The sequence below is a fragment of the Alternaria conjuncta genome (assembly GCF_024043145.1).
Source record: "Alternaria conjuncta strain BMP 0040 chromosome Unknown scaffold_15, whole genome shotgun sequence".
Taxonomy (NCBI): Eukaryota; Fungi; Ascomycota; class Dothideomycetes; order Pleosporales; family Pleosporaceae; genus Alternaria; species Alternaria conjuncta.
Genome location: NW_026250104.1, coordinates 735,564 through 758,156, shown reverse-complemented (window position 1 = coordinate 758,156; position 22,593 = coordinate 735,564). Strand labels below are relative to the sequence as shown.

General features: G+C 52.2%; 10 protein-coding genes across 10 annotated transcripts; 6 read left to right on the top strand and 4 right to left on the bottom strand.

The window, feature by feature from the left end:
* Positions 1-199: 199 nt before the first annotated feature.
* Positions 200-1,368, bottom strand: J4E85_009158 (uncharacterized protein; the record flags this gene model as incomplete). Its single annotated transcript, XM_051473382.1, has 2 exons — positions 200-930; positions 987-1,368. 2 exons carry the CDS (start codon positions 1,366-1,368, stop codon positions 200-202), a joined length of 1,113 nt encoding a protein of 370 aa, XP_051323045.1.
* A 784-nt stretch (positions 1,369-2,152) lies between these two features.
* J4E85_009157 (uncharacterized protein) lies at positions 2,153-3,640 on the top strand (the record flags this gene model as incomplete). The annotated part of the gene is made up of 1 exon (XM_051473381.1): positions 2,153-3,640. One exon carries the CDS (start codon positions 2,153-2,155, stop codon positions 3,638-3,640), a length of 1,488 nt encoding a protein of 495 aa, XP_051323044.1.
* Positions 3,641-4,100: 460 nt separating this feature from the next.
* J4E85_009156 (uncharacterized protein) lies at positions 4,101-5,283 on the top strand (the record flags this gene model as incomplete). Its single annotated transcript, XM_051473380.1, has 3 exons — positions 4,101-4,143; positions 4,199-4,384; positions 4,451-5,283. The coding sequence occupies 3 exons, from the start codon at positions 4,101-4,103 to the stop codon at positions 5,281-5,283; spliced, it is 1,062 nt and encodes a 353-aa protein (XP_051323043.1).
* Positions 5,284-6,209: 926 nt separating this feature from the next.
* Positions 6,210-7,145, top strand: J4E85_009155 (uncharacterized protein; the record flags this gene model as incomplete). The annotated part of the gene is made up of 1 exon (XM_051473379.1): positions 6,210-7,145. The coding sequence occupies one exon, from the start codon at positions 6,210-6,212 to the stop codon at positions 7,143-7,145; it is 936 nt and encodes a 311-aa protein (XP_051323042.1).
* A 136-nt stretch (positions 7,146-7,281) lies between these two features.
* On the bottom strand, positions 7,282-8,349 carry J4E85_009154 (uncharacterized protein; the record flags this gene model as incomplete). The annotated part of the gene is made up of 1 exon (XM_051473378.1): positions 7,282-8,349. The coding sequence occupies one exon, from the start codon at positions 8,347-8,349 to the stop codon at positions 7,282-7,284; it is 1,068 nt and encodes a 355-aa protein (XP_051323041.1).
* An 827-nt stretch (positions 8,350-9,176) lies between these two features.
* J4E85_009153 (uncharacterized protein) lies at positions 9,177-10,750 on the top strand (the record flags this gene model as incomplete). Its single annotated transcript, XM_051473377.1, has 3 exons — positions 9,177-9,236; positions 9,285-9,815; positions 9,875-10,750. The coding sequence occupies 3 exons, from the start codon at positions 9,177-9,179 to the stop codon at positions 10,748-10,750; spliced, it is 1,467 nt and encodes a 488-aa protein (XP_051323040.1).
* A 169-nt stretch (positions 10,751-10,919) lies between these two features.
* On the bottom strand, positions 10,920-12,359 carry J4E85_009152 (uncharacterized protein; the record flags this gene model as incomplete). Its single annotated transcript, XM_051473376.1, has 2 exons — positions 10,920-11,716; positions 11,744-12,359. The coding sequence occupies 2 exons, from the start codon at positions 12,357-12,359 to the stop codon at positions 10,920-10,922; spliced, it is 1,413 nt and encodes a 470-aa protein (XP_051323039.1).
* Positions 12,360-12,944: 585 nt separating this feature from the next.
* Positions 12,945-14,504, bottom strand: J4E85_009151 (uncharacterized protein; the record flags this gene model as incomplete). Its single annotated transcript, XM_051473375.1, is given in 2 exon segments — positions 12,945-13,466; positions 13,485-14,504. 2 exon segments carry the CDS (start codon positions 14,502-14,504, stop codon positions 12,945-12,947), a joined length of 1,542 nt encoding a protein of 513 aa, XP_051323038.1.
* A 2,212-nt stretch (positions 14,505-16,716) lies between these two features.
* J4E85_009150 (uncharacterized protein) lies at positions 16,717-17,721 on the top strand (the record flags this gene model as incomplete). The annotated part of the gene is made up of 1 exon (XM_051473374.1): positions 16,717-17,721. One exon carries the CDS (start codon positions 16,717-16,719, stop codon positions 17,719-17,721), a length of 1,005 nt encoding a protein of 334 aa, XP_051323037.1.
* Positions 17,722-19,646: 1,925 nt separating this feature from the next.
* J4E85_009149 (uncharacterized protein) lies at positions 19,647-21,987 on the top strand (the record flags this gene model as incomplete). The annotated part of the gene is made up of 3 exons (XM_051473373.1): positions 19,647-21,686; positions 21,736-21,927; positions 21,976-21,987. 3 exons carry the CDS (start codon positions 19,647-19,649, stop codon positions 21,985-21,987), a joined length of 2,244 nt encoding a protein of 747 aa, XP_051323036.1.
* Between the last annotated feature and the right edge of the window lie 606 nt (positions 21,988-22,593).

Below are 22,593 nucleotides of genomic sequence, written 5' to 3'. Positions count from 1 at the left end.
AGACATATCATGAGACAACGTTGGCTCAGCGTGGTGTTGTTCCTGGGCAGCTGACAGCAGTATGAATGTCTGGAGAACAGAAGGGAATCAGACGGCGAATGGCATAATAGAAAATAATGTGAATAGGAATAAAGGTATCGTGATTTGGTATATACAGAAGAAGAAGGTGAAAAGGAAACCGTTACCAGATTTAAGCAGCTCAATGCACCATACTCTTTCCAATCTCACTCTCCCAGTTATTCGCCCTCTCAAACCCATTCGAATGGCTCTGGTAGTCCATCATAGCCTGCATGACCTCGTCTCTTGACGTGACCACAAAAGGCCCGTACTGTACGATGGGCTGGTCAAGCGGCAGACCAGCGACAAGAATGAACCGCGATGGCTTCTCAGCACCTTCCTCCACGGATGCTTCGATGCTGTCGCCGTTGCTCTCGAAAACAACGTTGTGGTATTGTTCGATGGGTCGCGATACGCCGTCGGAAGAGAAGATGGTGGTTCCGTCGAGGAGGTATGCGAAGGCGTTCCAGCCCTTTGGCAGGGGCTGCTTGACTTTGCCGCCGGGCTGGACTGTGAAGTCGAGCAGCCAGACGGGTGTGTATGCCAGTTCCTTCAGACTCTCGGTGCCGTACGCTTGTCCGCTGATGACTTTGACGTGCACCTTGCCGTCCTCCGCGGTTGTCTCGGGGATCTCCTTCGCTCGTAGGTCGCGGTAGCGGGGCTCGCATGATTTCAGCTCTTTGGGCAGATCGACCCAGAGTTGCATTCCGACGTTGGGCGCGCCGTCCTCGTTTTGGCGCGGCATCTCGGCGTGGACAATGCCGCGACCGGCAGTCATGAATTGCAGGTCGCCTTGCTCGATGGTGCCCTTGTTTCCGGCGAAGTCTTCGTGGTCGACGGCGCCGGAGAGGAGGTATGTGATGGTTTCTTGGCCTGCAATAAAAAGTCAGTATGTAGATCCTAAGTACTCCGTCGTGCTCATCACGTACCGCGGTGTGGGTGGTCAGGGAAGCCTGCGCCGGGTGGAATGGCAAAGTGGTCGAGCATGAGGAAGGGAGAGAAGTTGCGCAGTTTGGGGGTGCCAACACTCCTCCTCACTTTCGCTCCCGCGCCTTCGGATTGCTCGACAGCAAGGAAAGACTTTGCGATCTTGCGGGGCGCATCGGTGGTGAACTTCTCGTCGGGGATGACGGGCAGTCCGCGGAACATGGTCGACATATCTTCGGTGGCGTTGTAGAAGGGCTTGGTGGTCTTTGCGAGGGATGTGACGTGTCTCAGTGATTGTGTAAGTCTCGAGAGCATGTACTCGTTGTTGTATACGGCAAGTGCAATTGCGATGATGGCGATGAAGAGGGAGGAAAGCGTCTTCATGGGTCGGGCGGGGGCGCTTTATGCAAAACGCGACTAGGGTGACGAGAATGTTCGAGGGAGGCTTCGGGGCGGTCTGGTGTGGGTGCCATCGTGAGCTTGCTTGGTTGGTAAAGGTTTAACAATCCGGCGCGTCTTAACCTGAGGCTTGGCGGAGAATGCGCTGCTTATGTCGAGCATGACCAAGCAACACTAATGCGACGGTGGGGCGGCCGACGGAAGGTGGAGCTTCCGTCAGCCAATCAGACAAGACGTCATGACGGAAGACATTCCGTCATCTCTCGCATCTCAACACCCAGCATTCCTTTGAGTCTACTCATCGCGTCGCATTGCTGTCCCTTTTTGTCATTCACTTGCTCGGCGTGCTCAAGTTCGTTGAACTATGCGCAGACACGCCAACGATGATTTCCCACACCTGACATCCGGCACCGTCGCGTGTCACGGTATTCCGGTGACATCTGGCAACGGCGGCGGGTTCAAGAATTTTCTGTCTTGTATCAGCTTTCCTGTTCTCTGGCGTTCGTGAATTGCATTCTTCTTTGAAATGATGTCCTCAATCTTCGATCGCTCTTATGTCAAGCGCCTGAGCTCTTCGGCCCGCTTCTTATGGATCTTCTGGTACGTGCAAACGCTCGTACCCTGCAAACACCTGCAAATATTTACTTGGAAAAGTCGCAGTGTCGCACGAAACTCAACTTCGTAGGTTGCAAAGGGCGTTTTACCACTAATCTAGTTGCTCACGCACCTTCCGACACTGTTCCCAGACGCGCAAACTCCTACAGCTTCCATGCCCAATCCCAGGTTCAAAGTGACGGACATACGAAGATACCTCGTCGTCCAGGCTCCGTACGAAGAGTGTAACGAGGATCTTGAAGAGGAGGAGGACTCCAGTCTATCTCAGACATCTACTGTGGCCTATGGTCAAGAGCCCTTCGAATTCTTCAGTAAAAGAGTCGCGGAACTTTGCGCCACTCTATTTCCCAGAGCAACCTGGCGAATCGAACGTCTGCGCGGTGGAGGTTACAATCGAATCACAGCTATCACTGTCACGCCTTTACCTCCTCGCGCTTTTACTATCCCTTGGATACATTCATTCCTGACCAGTAACGAAGACTACGTCAAAGCTTACACGCCAGAGTACCACATACTCAGGAGCGCACGAAGGGAGCCTTCAAGCGATGACTTGGACATGAGGTATGATGTGGCCACTCTGACGTTCGCGCGCATCAATTTCGGCATTGTCGTACCTCCCATCATACATCTAGATGAGCACCCGCGTAATCCTTTGTCACGGACGTATACCATACAGAGCCATCTTCCCGGCCAAAATCTCAACTTGATATGGCCTGAACTTACGATCAACCAAAGGATAGACACTATGCACATCGTTGTCCGTGTTATGGAGAAATTGCATACTATTCAGCAATCCAAGGCAGGTATCATTGCCAGTCTAACAAGACTACCACATTCTCCCAATAAGGTGACACCAGAAATTCAAGCCTTCGGCACCAGTCGTGACCCGGTATCAGCTTTCTCAGGACCCGCGGATCGCCCCGCTGAGGCTATGACTACACGCCAGTTCTTGATACACCAGAGGTATCGATGGGAGAAACTAGAGGAAGATCTTGACGACGGCGACATTGCTCCATGGTACTGCTTCGATATCATCATACAGACGCTATACGATAAGGGCTTTATCCCAGATGAAGAAAAGTTTTACTTCTGTCACCTCGACCTCTACCCGCGGAACATGCTCGTAGAGATTGAACACGACTCATCGCTCTCGCTTACCGGATTACTGGACTGGGATGCCCAGTTCGCGCACTTTTGCCCCAAGTTCGTCGCTTATCGTGCGCCGTTCTGGCTATGGGTATCGGGTGGTCACGAGTACGATGAGATGATAGCTGCAGATGAGCCAAAAGATGCTGATTACCGGCGATTGGCCAGCTCGTGGGAGGAAGCGGTGAGTGTCGAGTGGAAGAGATACGCGTACGAACCGGAGTATATGATCGCGAGGAGAATGTTTGCTCTGCTCCGAGACGGCATTCGTCATGATGGAGATAAAGAGGAAGCCAGGTCTATTGTCGATGAATGGCAGAAGCTGCATTACGATCAGAGGCTTGCCACAGCGTACGCGAGTGACGAGAGCGATGGTGCCGAGACAACTATGAACGTTGAGGACCGAGATGAAGGCATATACACGTTGGCTCAACAAGACCTTGAGCTCGACGATGTGCGGGACGAGGATGACGGGGCTATCGACTCGCATGACTAAGGGCTGCGATACAGTATGGTGGTGGTTGAAGAAGCCCTGTAGACGTGCGATCTGGCAGTCTGCACTCAATAGCATATCCTGATCTTGGCAGAATGCCTCTTGTTGTGCATGATGCATCCCGTAGATGATGTGTCGCGTGGCCAATCACAAGCTCACAGCAAGAGTGGGGTGAAAGCCTTCGCAATCCCACTTGCCCCATCTTCGACAACATGACGCCGTTATCGATAGCGCAGCGTTCATGAGGGGTAAGTGATGCTGGGGAACGATGATTGCCAAATCGAGAGTAAACATCAAACGTGGTATAATTGAAGGCGACGCGTCTCGATAGCTCGCTGCAATTTCCCAGAAACCACCACCAACACGATCAAGTACCTAGGTATCATCACATTCCAACCACTTGGTCACTTCAATCACCCTCTCTAACTTGATACCCCACTGAACTTGACCGAGAAAGCCCACCATGCCAAACGCCGGTGAAGCGCCTCCCATCTTGGACTTCTCAAGTACGTTTACCCGCTAAACAGCCCTAGCAGTCGAAACCTTGCTTACGAGGCCTAGAGTTCTACCAACACGACCCAGCATCCAAGAAACAGCTCGTAGACGAAGTGCGAAACTGCTGCCTGCACAATGGCTTCTTCCAGATCACGGGTCACAACGTGCCAATCGAGCTGCAAAACAGGATGATGGACTGGAACAAAAAGTTCTTCGATCTACCACTGGAAGAGAAGAACAAAGTCAACAAAGGTACGTTTAATAGTACCACCAAACGATGGTCTCTAGACACATCAACTCATCCACACTCCCATCTAGACACAACCAACACCTGGAACCGCGGCTACGAGCTCCTCAAGTCCCAAATCCTCGAAGCCGGCACCACGCCCGAACTAAAAGAAGGCTTCTACATCGGCGACGAGATCCCAAAAACGCACCCCTACTTCCTCGCCAAGAAGCTCAACTCCGGACCCAACATATGGCCGTCCTCTACGTCCTTACCAAATGTCCGCGACTTCAAAGCCACATCCTTGGAATACTACGCCGCCGTCGTCGCCCTCGCAAAAGACATCCTAAAAGTCCTCGCCTTGACACTCGATTTGGAAGAAACCTACTTCAACGCCTTCGCCACCGGCGCAGTAGCAACAATGCGCCTCCTGCACTACCCGCCCCAACCACCTTCCAGCCCCACGCACCTCACCCGCGGCATAGGCGCACACACAGATTTCGGCTGCATAACCATCCTCCTCCAAGACACCGTCTCCGGGCTGCAAGTCTACGACCACGCGACACGCGAATGGCTCGACGTAACCCCCACACCCGGTGCTTTCGTCATCAACCTAGGTAATCTGATGATGCGGTGGAGTAACGACCGGTATGTGAGTAATCTGCATCGTGTTATCAATGTGAGTGGAAGGGAGAGGTATAGTATTCCGGTGTTTTTTAGCGGGAATCCGGAGTATGTGGTTGGTTGTTTGCCGAATTGTAGGGGGGAGGGGGAGGAGGGGAGGTGGGGGGGGATTACGGTTGAGGAGGCGATTTTGGGGGGGTATAGGGAGAGTTATGGGAGGGCGGAGGTGTGGAAGAGGGGTCAGGAGGAGACGAGGAAAGGGGAGGATGCGGTTGTTAGGCAGGAGGTGGTCGTTGCGTAGGGCTGTCGCGACTACCAGCGAATGCGATCTAGACGGGCTGTCTCCTTAATCACCGCGTAATGTCCTGTGAAATGATGCTTGATATCTCGGTATCGCACTTGACGTGAAGTTCCATGTGTTGGTCCGATGTTCGCGCTGCATTCCGTGTTAAGAAGTAGCCGGCAGAATCTAACCGTCCGACGACAAGGGTTCGGTAAAAACTGGCCGCACTTTTGGCCCCCAAATGCTCACACGCGAGAGCGCCAACCTGTCTGATCGCTTCGCATTGGTTCACAACACCGTAAGGCGAATGTCTGGACCACATTTTGGATAGATCAGCCTCCAACCACCCTGTTATCGGTATCTTAGCCGTGCAGTGGGCCCTTCGACTTGCATGCTAGCGGCCTAATTATAGGCCGCGGATACAAGCGAGATGCTCTTGTACACTTTCTCCCTAGAAGCGCTCTATACTTAGACATCTGCTTCTCCAGATGCCTAAAGACTGGTGTCTGGTTCCGGCACGTCATCTGCCAGATCGCTCCAGACCTGCCTGTTCTGGCGGGAACAGAACGTAGACAATGTGTGACTGGCCTGGTCGTATAGCCTTACACCATTATCAAAGCAGTACATGTGTGATACTGCAGCAAAAGAGATACTAGAAATGTGAAAGAGCTTTAGATTGCATACTATCATCATCGACATCGTCTTTTAGGTATACTTGGCCGCGGGTTAAGCACGCGAAGGATGATACCGAGGTGCTGGTGACCGGTTGCTGCTGTCTCAACACCACAGGGAGTGTAGATGCCTTCTGAAGTGGTATCGCGCCGGGCGGATGCTGATAGCACGCTAATTGCGCGAGGTACCGTCTCCGGGGTGTGTGATGATGATATCCAGGAAGTCGTCCACCACATCCGCCGAAGATTACCACACAGTTCCTCATCGTCGCCATGGTCGCCCAGCACATTGACCCAGATATGCTCACAAAAATGTGCCAATTCACTAGCACATACTATCGCCAACCATATCCCGCTCTTGAAGAAGTACAATACACAGGCGCCGGCAAATACGTTCTCGTTACCGGCGCTTCTGAGGACATTGGTCGGGCAATCGCTTCCTCGTGGGCAAAGGCGGGAGCCGCCGGTATCGCCATCAGTAGTCGCGATGCAGACGATCTCGAACCCATCATCGTCAGGCTGAAGCGACTCAACCCCACAGCACATATCCTGGCCATGGCTTGCGACACCACAAAATCGGCCGAAGTCGCCAGGCTCTTTGATTCAATAAGAGAGGAGTTCGGCAAACTCGATGTAGTCGTCGCAAACGTCGGTACCGCACATCTCAGCAGGATAGATGAGACCGACGACAACGACGAGTGGTGGGCCGATATGACAACGAACTTTCGTAGCACGCATCTTCCCGCCCACCAATATATCCGCACGTTTGGTCCGTCACCAACCGGAACATTCATCTCCATCACATCCGGTGCGGGCACGGTCGTGACCCCCGGTCTCTCTTCCTATGGCATTGCGAAACAAACCGATCGCCGGCTCATCGAGTTCCTCAATACCGAATACCCAGATATGAAGGCTTTCTCGCTAGATCCTGGGGTTGTGAGGACGGAGAGGACGAGTGATATGTTCAAGCCCTTTGCGTTTGATAATCCGGAGCTAGCGGGCATGTTCTCGGTCTGGCTAGGCGGAGGAAGAGCGGATAGACTTAAGGGTTGCTATGTGCATACTACATGGGATATAGAAGAGTTGGAAAGAGAAGCAGACGATATAGTCGGGCGGGGTACACTGAAAGACAAGTTTCCGGGGAGCTTGCTGGTACAAGAGGGTGTAACATGGGGAAACCAGATCCCTGGACCGGAAAGACATTTGTAACTTCTCATTGCGAGGAGATTGAGCATGTGTATAAACGATCCGACAGGTGCCTCGCACAACGAATGCGAAACAAATGTTGATGCCACTCTGATGCTGCTAAAGCCATGATATCCTGATGTGTGCAACAGCCTCGAAGCTACACTTCAACAATCGTGTGTACTGGGCCGGCCAAACGCCTCTCAACCTCTTCCCATGATGCCATCCGCCGCTTGTCTTGACTCCATAGGGAGCCACCTACTCCGTGATTCCATATCCAGGCATCGCATAAGATGATGTCGTCCTCATCGCCGTAAAAGCTGACCGGTACATCAGCTTCCCAGATACGTACTGTATCTTGATGTGTCCAGTTCCGGGTCTTGTTTGGTGTCCGATGGTTCGAGTTCACATCGACCAAAACGACGTCCAGGCTTTTCCCGTCGTATGATCTGAATATCGTGTCGATGTCTTTCGCTGCTAGATTGACGGGTCGCATCATCACAAGCGTTTGCAAGGATGGGGTCTTGAGACAGAACGCTATTTCTAGATCCGACATCTCTTGAGTAGTGATGGCAAGCCGTTTGAGATTGGGCGGTGGATGTCGAAAGTAGTTGACCACATCGTAGCTGACAATGAGCTCTTCGAGGTGCAACATGTGTGAAAAGACCCTGTTCTCGGTAATATGCGGCCTGATTTGCTCAACCTCACTTGGTGGTGCATAAATTGGAGAGAGGTCTAGAGCCAGTCTCTTGAGTGATTTCCCGATCAGATGGCAAAGGTCTATTATTTGTGGTAGTCGCACCAAAGGTGTGTAGTTGCCTTCGATCAGCCTGCGCACCTCGGTTGGTGAGATGAATATGGATGTTATATGGCGGAGTGCCTGGGCTTCCGCGAACAGTTCTTCGTTTCGCCCGGCTTCTCCATAGTTGAGAGCTTGTGGGTGATGCCCCAGGTTTAGTCCGAGTGTTCTGCGAAATCGCGCATAGGTCGTGCAACTGTCCAGATACAGACAATGTGAGTAAAGATACTGTGTTGCTATAAGATAAGTGTTGCGCGACACCAGAGTGAGTGCGCGCAACGTCTTGGTGATGATGTTTGACGGTGCATACGCTACAGGATGCTGGCCGTTGTGGGTACCCACAAGTTGATCGAGAACGTTGAGGAACAGCTCTAATGGCAAGCTCGCGAACCCTCGCGATGTGTTCTTCGGGAAGTCAGCCTGTTCCATTAGTTCGCTAGCGATATTGAGTAGTTATGTGCAAGCTGGAGATGGCGAGAATAGATTTTGGCGACATTGTTGAGCCTCCTTACGTCATCACCTTCCCCGCTCGCGGCCCGCACGCTAATCTTCATAAAGTCTAGCCTGGGAGCTAATCCTGGAATGTACGAGCGACTTACGAGCTACGGCGGCGGCCGTGGCGTCCGTAGGCCCCGTGATCAATCTCTAGAGTAACACCGTTACCCAGCGCAGTTCGGCCGACTCGAAACGAGGCTCGTTCTAGGGTGCACAAGGCCTCATTCGGGGCAACAACACATCCGACCCATTCGTAGGTGGAGGCGGAGAATCAAATACACCGCTCCGCCCACTCCTATGCAATACCCCCTCATCAATCGGCTTCGACTGACCAATTGCGTGTATTTGTACTCGTATGCCCTCCAAGCCTCCTGACTGGTCGCGTCTGATGGTGTGTCCCCAAATGCGTTCAGACCCACTGCTCGGTCGCTATCATCCATGCTTTTGACCGGCAGCTTTGAGCGAATGCATCAAGTCTCTCATGGTGCGGATGCGAGCGTCTGCCAGTTGTGCTACTTCCAAGGCGGCCCACGAAGTACCCTCCAGGATGCGCGTCACCATTGAATCTAACAACCACCGCGAAAAATGAAGGGCCGTTCACGGCTTTAGCCTCCACATTCCGCAAGTGCTGGCAATATGTAAAGGGCCCACGCAGCTAGAGATTTGAGAGAACATATTGCAAGTTGGATCACAAAACCAGTTCTCTACTCGACCAAGATCAATACCGGCGGGAACTGCGAGCTCACTCGAACTTCATCAACATGCCACTTCAGCGGGGCGTTTTAGCCGCTCTCTTGGTGGTACTGGCCTACATCATCAAGGTAAAAGAGTCATAACAAGCTGCTTTACGTCAAGCTAACAATGCAAAGATTGTGTGGAAAGGACTTACAGGTCCACTGTCAAAGCTGCCAGGGCCATGGTACACCAAGTATACCAATCTCGTCCTTCGTTACCAGACGGTTTCAGGCAAACGAATTTTCTACGTGGACAATCTTCACCAGCGCTATGGCGGCGTCGTACGAATATCGCCAAACGAGACAGCCGTATCAGATATAGCCGGTGTCAGTCAGATACACAAGATCGGTGCGGGATACCTGAAGTCGGACTTCTACTCGTCTCTCCTTCCAACTGACACACCCGGTATATTCCCGATGCGCGATCCACATGCCCACGCCGCAAGAAGAAGGCTGTTTGCCCGACCCTTCAGCAACACCAGCTTGAGCAGCAACTGGGACGTAGAGATCAGGACGAAAGCAAACCTAGCTGTCCAGAGAATTCGACACGACGCAATGGGTTCATCGCAAGGAGCCGATGTCCTCAAATGGTGGACGCTCATGGCGAATGATGTAATCGCTCACCTCAGCTTTGGAGAGAGCTCCGAAATGCTTGAGATGGGTAAGGTATGCAACTCAGCCTTCTTCAGTCTTGCTATGCATGCATTTTCTAATAACAGGGGTAGCAAACACCATACATCGATGCTATTCAGGCTGCGCTCATTTGCGGTATCATTCGGTCTGAGATTGGAACTACCATCTGGAAACTTCTCAGTTGCCTCCCCATCGAGCGGATAAAGTTTCTTTACTCGATCGATGATGTCCTGAACGAACACGGCGAGCGGGCGATACAGAAGATGCGCAGTGAGGGTGGCAATACCAAGAATCTCTTCAATCAAATGATGGCTGCTGGGGAAGACAGTAAGACTGCCGCGCTTTCGAATAAACACATAAGGGAGGAGGCGGCCGGCTTTATTGTGGCCGGATCGGACACTACCGCGGTGACGCTCACGTATCTCGTCTGGGCGGTTCTCAAGCAGCCTGATCTGCAGTCTCGACTCGAGAACGAGATTGCAGAACTCAGCGAGGAGCTTACAAAGGAAGAGCTCGAGAACGCGCCTCTATTGAACAGCGTCATCGCAGAGACGTTGAGGCTTTACGGCGCTGCTCCTGGCGCCTTACCTCGGGTTGTACCGAAACAGGGCACTGTCATAGGCGGCCATCACATCCCCGCCGATACTGTGGTCAGCACCCAGGCTTACACAAACCATCGCGATCCTTCCGCCTTTCCCAATCCCCACAATTTCGACGGTCTTCGCTTTTTGGACAAGAGCACGATGTCAGCACATCAGAAGGCGTCATACATGCCCTTTGGAGCTGGCTCGAGGGTGTGTATCGGCATACATCTGGCGTATATGGAGCTCCGATTAGGAGCTGCCCTCTTCTTCCGACATTGTCGGGGCGCCAGAATCTCCGACTCCATGAACGATGAGATGATGGAGATGGACAACAACTTCTTGATTGCTCCCAAGGGCCATCACTGCTACATCACCCTGAGATGAGAAATCTCAACTTCAGCAATCGGTACGTGTTTCTGGTAGTTGCGAAGTTGCTCGAATTTATCCATTAGCCTTTGCATTGAATGTTGCACGCGTGTAGGTAGGAAGTAAGATAATTATACGGTTCTTTGCTTCGCGAAGGGAATTATATGCACAATGAAGTGAACTTCCCTTAATTCCACTCTGCTTCAAGATCACCAATCTTATCCTCCGGATACAAGCCATTCCATTCTTCTGCCAGCTGAAGCGCCAGATGCCGACGATCGCCCAGCAACCCACTGTTGACGACCCTAAACAGCTTTCTCGCGATGGCACTCTCGCGCGAAAGACCAAATATGATGAACTCTTCTGACGATGCGCTCCTAAAAGCCTGCTTCAACGTCCTGAATTTTCCTTCAGGCGGCTCGTACGTTGCCAAGTCTTCGTCTCTCTCGTCCATCGAATGACCTACCCACGCCCAGAACGGGGGTCGAAGGGCCACAAACTTGGGTGCGAAGCAAGCCATATCCCAGTCTACGATACCTGTAATCTCCACAGTCTCTGGGCCTGTGATCCTAGCGAGTATATTGCGGGGAAACAAGTCGCCATGCGTAAGATGAAAGCGCTGCCCTAGCCATCCGCGCCGATCCAGAGCTTTCGCAACGGCGATCGTGATTCGCCACAAGTTCTTGTTTCGATTCGCACGACCAATCCCTTCTTCGTACTTTTGCCAGCGCTGACAATGATCAATCAGATACCCAAAAGGTGTTTGAGATGGCGCTGGACGCTGGCTGGGCTGAGCGAAGTGTGGTCGTAACTTCGCTTCTCTGTCCGTCGGAACGGGGAATTGATCCAGTGCTATAGCTGAGCTTCCTGGGGTCAAGTTACTTAGGGATATGAACCCAGCGGCGGGCGTGGTGATGGCTGCTATCTTCTCCACTGTTCGCGTAAACTGCTGGACAGCCGACGCTTTCTGTTCCGGATTTAGCTCTAGCCACAATACATGTAAGTTCTTACCGGGCAGTAAGGTCTGCAAAGTATATGGCCGTCCCAAGGCATTTCGCGAACCGAGATCGTACTTCTCGATCCTGGGTATGGGTAGCGCTAGGTGGGAGCAAACAACGCGTTGTGTAGCAATGTCGCCAGCAACGTCGCTTAGAGGAGGACCATCCATGTCTCCATTCTTGTCCCTTGGAATTCTCAAAGCAAACCTACGTTTTCGGGGGGGTATACCAAGAAACCTCGATACTCTAGCGCCAAAGCCGACCCCGGAGTCACGCCGTTGCGCCTCGTGTTGTAATGTGACAGCTACGACAATGTTGAAAGAGCCCATTCCAAGCACGCGGAGTGAAGAATCTTCGATCTGGCTCTCAGGGAACAGATCGGCAACGAGTTGCAGAATTCGGAACTTCAGTCTCAAGACTGTTTCTCTCCCTTCCTGAAAGCCCACGCCACCCTCAGTGAAGATGTTTTCGTCATCGAACAAGCGCCGTAAGGGGTTCTCGCCCTCATATCCAGAAGTTGTCAGCTCATCGTTGCTCGGGACGCGATCTGAGAGGTATTCTCTAGCCGCTTCAATGCAGGCAATGTCAACTTTGCTAAGTCCATGAAATGGAATATTGAGATGTGCCATCAAGTGCGGCCTTGATGGTTATATGAACTCCACTTTCCTTATTCCCGTTACTGACGAGCCCAGAAATGGAAATTACGCGGATAGTTTTGTCGATATTGAACTGATTTGTGCATTGTGAAAAGAGTTACAGCGATCGCTCAAATACGACGGTCGTTGTAGACGCACAGCGTCTATTCAATAGTGTGATCAAAGTGAAACAGGTTTGCGCTGTGTAAGCGATACATCTTCTGAGAGGATAGCCAACACAATGAACACTAAGAGGTCTAACAAAACATGCCGTTGATGGCTTTTGTCCGGCATTACAATCACTCATGGATTCAAGCTAATAATCACTTCGAGGTCGTTGACGTAGATAACGTAGCTTCGAATCCTCAAGAGATATGTCTTTATGGTAATTCAGTCGTATAGCTAGCTATGAGTGGACATTCGTATCTAGAGAGCTTAGCGAACCAATGAAGTACATTTAATTCAACGCACCGATCGTTTCACACGTCATGCAAGAGAGAACGCAAAAGTTTCAATACGAGGATGGGATTAAGTGATTCAGTATTGGCATTTCCTTCACATATCGAAAACATGTAACTGCTACTCCGTGACAATGGGCTCGTCTTCTTCTGCATCCGTTATGGACTCAATGTCTTTGCCAGGCTCATCGTCCTTTGCAGTCTCATCGTCCTTTGTAGTCTTATCGTCCTTTGTAGGCTCATCATCTGAGTCAGACTCAGCCTCAGAGTCGGACTGCCAGTCAAGACGGAACCGAACATTGTCCTCGGGGTGGAGCTTATCCCACGCTTTTACAACCAATTTTGCCTCATCATAGTCCCAGCTACCAGACATTCCCTTCTGCAAAAAATAGAACATACGTCTAGCGAGCATTGCCTCTGGTGCAAAGGCAAAGAACTTGTACTTGTCGGACGCATTGTCAAGGAACACTTGCTTCAGTATCCTGTCCTCATCAGTAGCGAGCTCTACGTTCGCCACGCTTTCGTCGTCTTCTTTGTCGCTAGACATGTCCGCAGGCGTCCAGAGGTAAAACGGGGCTCTATAGGCCATGAATTCCGGAGCAATGATGGCTGTATCCCAGTCGATAACGCCTGTGATCACCGCCTGGGTGTCACTACGTACTTCCGCGAGGATGTTGTAGATCTTGAGATCACCATGAACGAGTACGCATGGCCCGTCGAGAAAGCCACGATCGTCTAGAGCTCTAGTGATGTTTGCGAAGCTTTTCCAGATGTCATCGAAAGAAGCGCCCTCGGAATTCTCGTAGTCGCTCCACGCCTTGCATCGCCCAAGCATGTAAACGAAAGGGTCGTCAATCAAAGCCGTCTCGGGCTTCTTGTTCTCACGACTAGTTATATGAAACGTCTGGGTATGGACTGGAGAATTCGGAGGGTTGTACAGGTTCTGAGAAGATATGTCGCCGACTGATCCTTCCACTGAAGCGATGGTGGGAGCGAGAGCGGTGATTTCCTTCGCGAGATGCTTCTTTTGCTCCATATTGAGCTTGGTCCAAAGGTCCGTCGCGAGGGTGCGACCAGGGAGATGGGTTTGAATCATATATGGCCGTTCGAAGATATTCGCAGTGGTAAGATCATAGCTCGCAACCTTGGGGATGGGTAAAGGCAGCCGAGAGCCCACGGTCTTCAAGATTGACACCTCCCTTTCCATATCTTCGGCCATATCTTTGGCACCATCCTCATCCTCGTAACGCGTCCGCGGGACACGCACAACGTACGACTTTGATTGTGCAGCTTTCTTCTTCTTGCGCGCGCTCAAACAGGGGAACAGGAACCAGGCCAAAGTAAACTTCTTGGCCTTTTGTGCAATGGAGACGCCGATGACTCGGTTGAAAGAGCCACCCTTCATCTCATGAACAGTGATGTCTCGCGGGCTTCGCCGGAATATTTTCGCGGCTAGTGCGGCGACTTTGTGCTGAATCGTCTCGAACGGTTCCTGTCCGTAAATCACCGTGTTTGTTTCTGAGACTGCATCATTTTCTGACTCATGATCCTGCTCATCAATAATGTCTACCGATTTGTCTTGGTGTTGCATGCAAGTGTCCTCGGCGCGGGCGTTGACACGGTCTGGCGCATCCGAAATGAGTGTCGGCGGAGCCGCCGGGTTCGGGGAGCAAGTCGACATGATGCGACTTCTGAATACGGAGGAGCGTTGCAGTGTAGGCGGAAGGATCTTTAAAAGGCGTCAGGGCGCATTGTTGTACCGTAGCTCTTTGTTTGCTGAATGCCAAGCCTTGTCGGTGCACAGGGTCGTTTCCTTCTGAACCATCACTGCAGGAGCGGTGTGAATGCTCAATGTGATTCATCATATCCAAGTCAAGTTCCGTATTGTCGCAGTGGGTTCCGTGGGGTGTTCGTATATAATGCTCCCTGTGCTGCGCGACAATCGTAAGTGACCCGACAGTAACACAACCCCCAATCAACCACGAACTACGTTAGAATAACCCCGTAACACTATCATAATGCCCGGAATGCCCAGAGTCGGAGACACAGGTCGGCCCTGTACAAAGAATACCAAGGGAACTTTACATCACTGTCCTGGTTTAAACGGCTGGGTCGGCGAATGGAGTCCTGGTGGCTGCGATATCGGTAAACACGGCCCCCCAGGGCTAGCGTTCCACTACTGCAAAAAACACCAAATGCCGTGTCGTCAGGGCTGCTTCAAAAAAGCTCATATGAAGAACCAGGATGGCTGCCGATCATGCGAGTTCAATTGGGGGCGTGAAGCTAAGGTGGAAAGGGAAGCAAAGGAAAATCAGAAAGCGATCGAGAAGAGTAAAGAAGAAGAAGCTTTCTTCAATCCAGGTAAAGGAAGGAAGAAGGATAGGAAATAAACGATCAAAGCCGATACAAAGCCGATATCTATCATTCGGAAAGAGTAGATGGATGGATGAACAGTTCACGGTTTGTGGTGTCTCGAGTAGGTTTGGTCTTGCGGAGGAGCTCGCTCTTTTACAAGCTGCACCTTACACAGACAGGACCTAGAGGCGTACCTCGTCTTGCGGTACAGACAGAACGTTAATGTGTCGGATATGGCGTATGCAAAATGGGATTCTTCGCAATCTGTTCCCTGTTCTGTGATTGATGGCGTGATGTGACCCACACTTTCCGGTTCGATTGTGAAGTAGGAAACTCTTTATCCACTGAGAACTGCTTCATGACACATGTTGCAGGAGCGCGCGAGTTTACATAGGCCCGCGTCATCTAGGAAGCCCCCAGATGGTGGAGATCGAGAAGCAAGATGTGGATAGTCGCCTTTCTCCTGTTCTGGTTTGTATCCGAGACCATCGAAAACGATCCTAATCTGTGAGCAAGCGACCTCTTTAGTGTCACATCAGGAAACCCTCGAATATCCTGACGACGTAACCGTACCTCATGCGATTATCCGATAATCACTCGAACGTGCTGATATGATTGCGCAGCTGCTTTTCGATGGCCGAGGGCTGCGAGGACCGTTCGCGCGGTGCGCCGGCACAGCGCGTCTCACGCGTGGGCTACAACGCGTGTCGCATTGCGCGCGCTCGCAGATGCTGTCAGGAGCGAGCAAATGAAAAACGTGCACGTCAACTGTAAGATGGGACTGGTGGTTCCTTACGCGTGCGCAATATTTGGTGAAGAGGGATGATATGGTGAGGTCTTTCCGAGGTTGACAGGATCGCGCACCTGCTCAGGTGTCAAGGCCCGCTTGAGCGTGTCATCACGTGGCTGCCACCCTGATCCATAGATCGATTGAACAACGACACATGCTCGTGAGGTCGCATTTTGCGCGAGGCTTTATAGCTTTTCTACAATTGTGGAATTGTAACACGAGATCATGATCAAATTGGATGATGTGATCTGCGTATAATGTGTGCACGACTGTGTTGGCCCTTTGTTGGTGTCCGCGCAGTCTAATCGCTCCTCCCAACCACGCGTTAGCCCCGCTACCAGACATCAACCAATCACGTCGACGTCTGTGCAGACCAATCACATACGTCATCGACGTTCAGAATAGTATCAGCGCAGAGACGCGTCGCGACAATGGTCACTACACGTTCTGCATCCCTCAATTCTGGTCCCGGTAGACCCCGTCGCTCTGTTCCTCGCTCTCAAGTTTCGGCAAGAGCCCAACAAGTTCACAATCGTCGCGTACAACAGTCGCGTCGCTCCGTTCGTCAGTCTCAAGTTTCGGAAAGGGTCCAACAAATTCACAGGCTCCGCGCGCATCACGCACTTCACGCTGAGCGCCTCGGCAAACTGATCTGTACTGCTTCCAGATAGTGACAGTGAAGGTCCTCCAGGCCGTGATAGTTGGTAGAAGGCTTGGACAGGTGTGGACCAACACAGCTTCAAGGACCATGTCGCTGAAGCGAGGTGCCATTGACTCGTTCTTCAAGCGCCCTGAGCCCAAGAAGCCCAGATATGAAGCAAGTCTTCATAAGTCAAGCCATGCGTCTTATCCCTTCGCCATCCCACATCTGCCTGCCCCGTTCACGGAACAGTTAGGATTCGCACCTGCTGAGGAGGGCAAGCTCATGAACGACCAGCTGGATCTGGATCTTGTATACTATCAGCCATACGTACCTTCCGGTATTGCGCCAGGGCTTTTCGAGTTCCTTCGACAGGAACTTCCCTTCTACCGCGTGCAGTACAACATCACCCGCGGAGGAGCACAAACTCAGATCAACACGCCGCGGTTTACGACAGTATTTGGTGTTGATGACACATCGCGCTTTGCAGCTGATGGAAGCATCGTAGATGCAAAGACTGGAAAGCCGGTTGAGAAGAGTCGCTACAAGTGCGCACCTCGTCCTATCCCACAGTGTTTGGAGGAACTGAAGAAGGTGACAGAGGGCACCACTGGCGAGACCTTCAATTTTTGCCTTGTCAATTACTACGCCGATGGCAAGGACAGCATATCGTACCACTCCGACGATGAGAGGTTCCTCGGTCCTAATCCGGCAATCGCATCGTTCAGTCTCGGTGCAAAGCGCGACTTCTTGATGAAGCACAAGCCTATTCCACCCAAGGCAGGCGTTGTGATTGAGGAGCCAAAGGGCATCAAGCTGCCTCTCGGCTCGGGAGATATGGTCTTGATGCGTGGCAAGACGCAGGCGAACTGGCTACATAGTATTCCAAAGCGCGCCGGCCCTGAGGCAGGCAAGGGAAGGATCAATATCACTTTCAGGAAGGCGATGATCAAGGGCGGTACTGAGAACTACTACCAGTATAACGTTGGCACGGGAGGCGTGCATAGATGGGACGCGAAGGCCGAGAAGATGGTGCCTTGGGCGGCGGCTGCAGAGCCTCAAGCGTCTGCGAACGGCGATGGCAATAGCGCGGTGCCAAGTAACGGAGCCTGATGGATCAGACGATATGGCGAATTTGATGATAATGATGATTGCACGCCAACCTAGAAAAAAACTAAACAGCCTAGAGCCTACGTTGACGTTAGGTCACCTACTTTGCAAGGTTTTAGCTTAATGTTGCCTGCAGACCAGTTCGGTTTTTTCCTTGTATAAGGTGATTGCGAAGAAATCAATATTTGCGTTCGGACCTAGATGGTGTATTTCGTCAGATAGTTCTGTTTCTCTTCGAACAAAGTTTCGTTCGGAAAGTTTTTTCGCATCAAATTACCATATGCACAGTGATGTGTGATACAGAAAACTGTGAACAGGCCCCAGACTTGTCAAAAGCTTGTCGCTGGATGAAGTAGCGGGCCTGAGTTGCCGCCAGCGAGCAGGTGGCTTGAGCGTGGGCTAGTTCGACCCCGCCTGGGGCAAGCGCGACCACGAGCAATCTCGACATGTGGAAAGAGCAGTGTGCGATGAGAGGCCATACGGAGGCAGGATAGTGGTAGTTGTGGAAATGAGGTCGCCACTGAAGCGGCTGACCGAATCTGTACAGTCAGTCACATGGACATGCGTGATGGCGACATGATGAAGAGTCGCATGTCGCAGGACATCTTGGCGGCGACGGATGAGGGTGGTCGGAGTTAAAGGCCGCCTAATTCTGCCCATGGCCGTACCAGCCTTTGACTGCAACACCACAACACCCTCTTGCGACCTTCTTATCTTGTGGATTTCGAGTCGCCAAAGCTAGCGCATATCATCAACGGCCTAATTGAGGAGCCTGCACCATCAAAGGTCGCTATCGTGAGTCGGGCGCGTTAGACGGAAAGCTGGCGGTGCGTGCAAGCCTGTTTGAGAGTAAGTACGAATTGGCGCATGGCTCTGTGAATGTGCAGCTGCTGACAGAGGCTAGCAGGTGTCAACAAGCCTTCGATACACCGCTATATCACATTCCTCTCACCGCGAGGTCGACTGCCCATTGCATGAGCTGCACCTCCCCCTCATAAGAAGCGCTGCGTAAGCCGAATCTAGACGAACCACCCAACGACGAATCCCCTACGCATCGATTGAAGCGTACGTCTGCGCAATACAAGAGGCAGTATTGGGAAAAGAAGAACGGAAAGTGTGCCATATTGGACGACTTTCACTGGTGGGAAGGGCAGAAGCAAGTCGCATACAAGTCAACACCAGGGCAGTATCGCCATTTCAAGTCCACGCCTCAGAGTCATAGCACTTGGCGCATGGAGATAGCTCAGCTCCGGAAGATTTAATACCGCACCGGGCCGCAGTCGCAGAATCGCACACCTTACGACCTTTCGCTACACTCTCCTCTGCAAAGCGCATACTAGCGACCACCAACGTCTGCACGACACGAGTCTGGACCAGTCAACACCCTAGTTCCGCAGCTTAGGCGACCACCAAGGCGTGAGATTCCATCATATATCTCGAACGGACTTTAGCGCTTAAGTCCGCATTCTCCGTCGTCCCATATCACACCTGCGGACGACGCGATCGCGACCATGCCGCCCACTCCGCCTTCAACGACTTCGTCGAGCGCAGGACAGTCGCCGCCAGATCCGCAATTTAGAGTTGTACGTAAACGGAATCGAGTTCCCTTATCATGTGGAGCATGCAGGCATCGAAAGTAGGCACACATCTCGACAACGAAGCAATCATCGCCACATGCTGACCATCGTAGGCTGAAATGCAATCGAGGTCATCCCTGCGACAATTGCACCAAACGCGGAGATACGGCATCATGTACGTACGCTGCTCCAGGCAACCGCAAGAAGAGCTCAGCCAGCACCGGTTCCGCCACGACGCCCGATGATATGCAAAATCGCATTGACCGTCTCGAGGGGCTGGTTCTCTCGCTGATGACCAATGGCGCGCAGAGCGCAGGGCCTGCCGCTGCTCAAGCAGCTATCGCGAACAGCATGGCCAATGCTGGCCCGGACCAGCAATTCGATCCAAGCCAAATGATCACGAGCATGAGCACCGGCGCTCCCGAGTCGATACCCGAGGAGGACGTGAACGATGAAAGCGAGATGGAGACCGTTACAAAGTCTATTGGGGTAATGAAGGTGCACAACAACCACACCATATTCGCATCAGAAGCACACTGGTACGCAATCTTGGGCGAATTGTCGGAAGTCAAGAACTACTTCGCCGAGCACAAGAAACAGTACGAGGATCAGCTCAAGCGATTCAAGGCAACCCACGTCGAAGATCGACCGCCGGGTACATCTTTCCTGATGGGCGGACAGAAACCAACCTCCAAAGCCGAGGTTCTATCGCGCTTTCCACCAAAGCCCACGGCCGATCTCCTCGTCTCACGCTTCTTCAACACATACGATCCCGGCATTCACATCATACACGGGCCCTCGTTTCAGGAGGAATACGACAGGCACTGGGCACAACCAGAAGAGACGCCTATTATCTGGCTTGGTACTGTGTTTGCGATGATGTGTATCGCGTTACAGTCGTACACACGAGCTGGCGATGAGCCTCCGGAATACCACAACAAGTCTTGGGAGATGTCAAGAGAATATGGAGACTTGACGGCGCAATGTTTGATCATGTCAGACATTACGCAGCCCATTACAGGGATGATGGAGACCTTGATCTTGCACGTTCATGCAGAGTATGCTCGTAGTAGAGATGCAGAAGTTGGCATCTTGATAAGCACCGGTATCATTGTGCGGCTAGCGATGCGCATGGGTTTGCATCGAGATGCGGCGCCATATGCCGGCATACCCGTTTTCCAGGCGGAGATGCGAAGACGTGTCTGGGCTGCGGTCCGCTCGTTTGATCTGCTCTTCTCCGCACAGGCTGGGTTGCCGCCCATCGTCCGACCGCGGGATACCAACACTGAGATACCGCGGAATATATACGACGATGAACTCCACAAAGACATGAAGATACTGCCTCCTTCGAGACCGGAAACCGAAGCTACACCTACACTCTTTCTCATCAATCGGACAAGATTGATCTACAAGCTCGGAGAAGCGGTCGAGTGCACAGATACTCTGACATGCTCTTCGTATGAAGAGGTCATGAAGCTAGACGCGGAAGCTCGAGAGCTACACGACAACATCTCGCCGCATCTCAAGATGCGAGGGATGGATGAAGCGGCGCGCGACCCTTCTACGTTGATCATGCAACGCTTCACATTGGATCTCCTCTTCCTCAAGATCATATGCGTACTGCATCGAAAGTACCTGTCTTATGCGAGAGTACAATCACGTTTTGCCTACTCCAGGAAAGCGGTTATCGAAGCCTCGATGATGCTTCTCAAGCACCAAGCGACCTTGCACCGGGAATGCCAGGCCGGCGGTCGGTTGCGCAACGTCAAATGGTTCATCTCATCGCTGACCACTGTCGACTTCCTTCTTGCAGCGATGATCATCTCCTCTGATCTCTACCACACTGCTAGGGAAGCGCCATCTCGATCTCCACCATCAGGAGACACACTCGTGTGGAGTTCAGATCGTTGCGAGGAGATGCTCGAAGCTATAGAGATAGCGGTGGGCATCTGGGATGGTCTGAAAGATCACTCCATGGAAGCATACAAAGCGCACACCACGCTCAGTGTCATGCTGGATCAACTCAAGAAGAACCGGGTAGCCAAACAGACGCCCAATGGCTTCCAAGCAGCTACATCTGCATACCCGACAATGGCACCAATGGAAGACGCCAATGTAGCACCTGAACATTCGGCAGCGATGACACTGGGTCTACTCAGCACAGGTGGCATGACGCCCAATGCCAACATGTTCGATCAGCGATACCCTGCCGGTATGGCCAATCTACTAAACGACCCTATGCCTCAGCCGTCGACGGGCTTGACACCACAATACAACCAGCCGACAAGCGGACCAACAGGCCCAGAGAATGCACCAAGTCCGTTCTCAAACCTGTTTGGAGCGAATCTGTTCCAAAATCTAGATCTCCCGCCGACAGACAACATCAACTGGGTTCGTCGTCATCACAATCCCGCGATTATCACTCGGCTAACATGACTAGGACGCATGGGACTCGTACATCCAAGGTCCTAACCCTGGCATGGAAGCGACCAACAACTTCTTCCCCATGGATCTTGGTAGCATGCCTATGCAAACCGAGCAAAACGGGATGCCAGCCACAGGACAGACACCGAGCCAGCAACCTATCCAAGGCAACCGAGCAAACATGTTCGGGCAGGATGTCTACATGGGCGTAAGTACTGATGATCATGATTCATTGCATTTTATTGATAGCTGACAGCAACAAGGCTGATTCCACGAAGACGAACTCTGGTGAAGCGTACACCATGGGGTTTTTGATGCCGAAGCAGTCTAACTAGTACTTCGCGTCCTTGTGTTGTTTGCGAGCGGGTATTGAGCCTATGATTATGTAACTTGAGCGCCGTTTGTATGTGCACGGTATGTACTTTCGGAGGCCGAAGCTTGGTGGTGTTGCTAGATACCCGTCAGCTATTGGATGTACAACAGGGCGGGAGGAAGGAGGCGCAGCAACCAATGTGCCCCGCGCAGCGATGGAAACATGAATGAACTCAGCTCAGCCTTTGCGCTTGTTTCAAATCCCCACACATATACCCAGATTTTCCACATCTTCTTTTGCCAACTCAATCTTCTTGACCTGCCTTGTGGCGTACTCGCCCACTTCGTATCCCGATATAGCCCGCGACGATCAAGGTCCATACCAAGACATCCACCCCGGCCAGCTGCCGCGTCGCTGCCCCACTTCAACCGCTGGACCCTGAATTGCCGGCGCGTGGGCTGTCAAACGTCATCGCGGTCACGACTTGCTTACGCGCTCGCGGGCTTTTGTTTGGCCGTGAGGCTGCGAAAGGCGGGCTGCCTGAGGCTTGGGTTGCACACG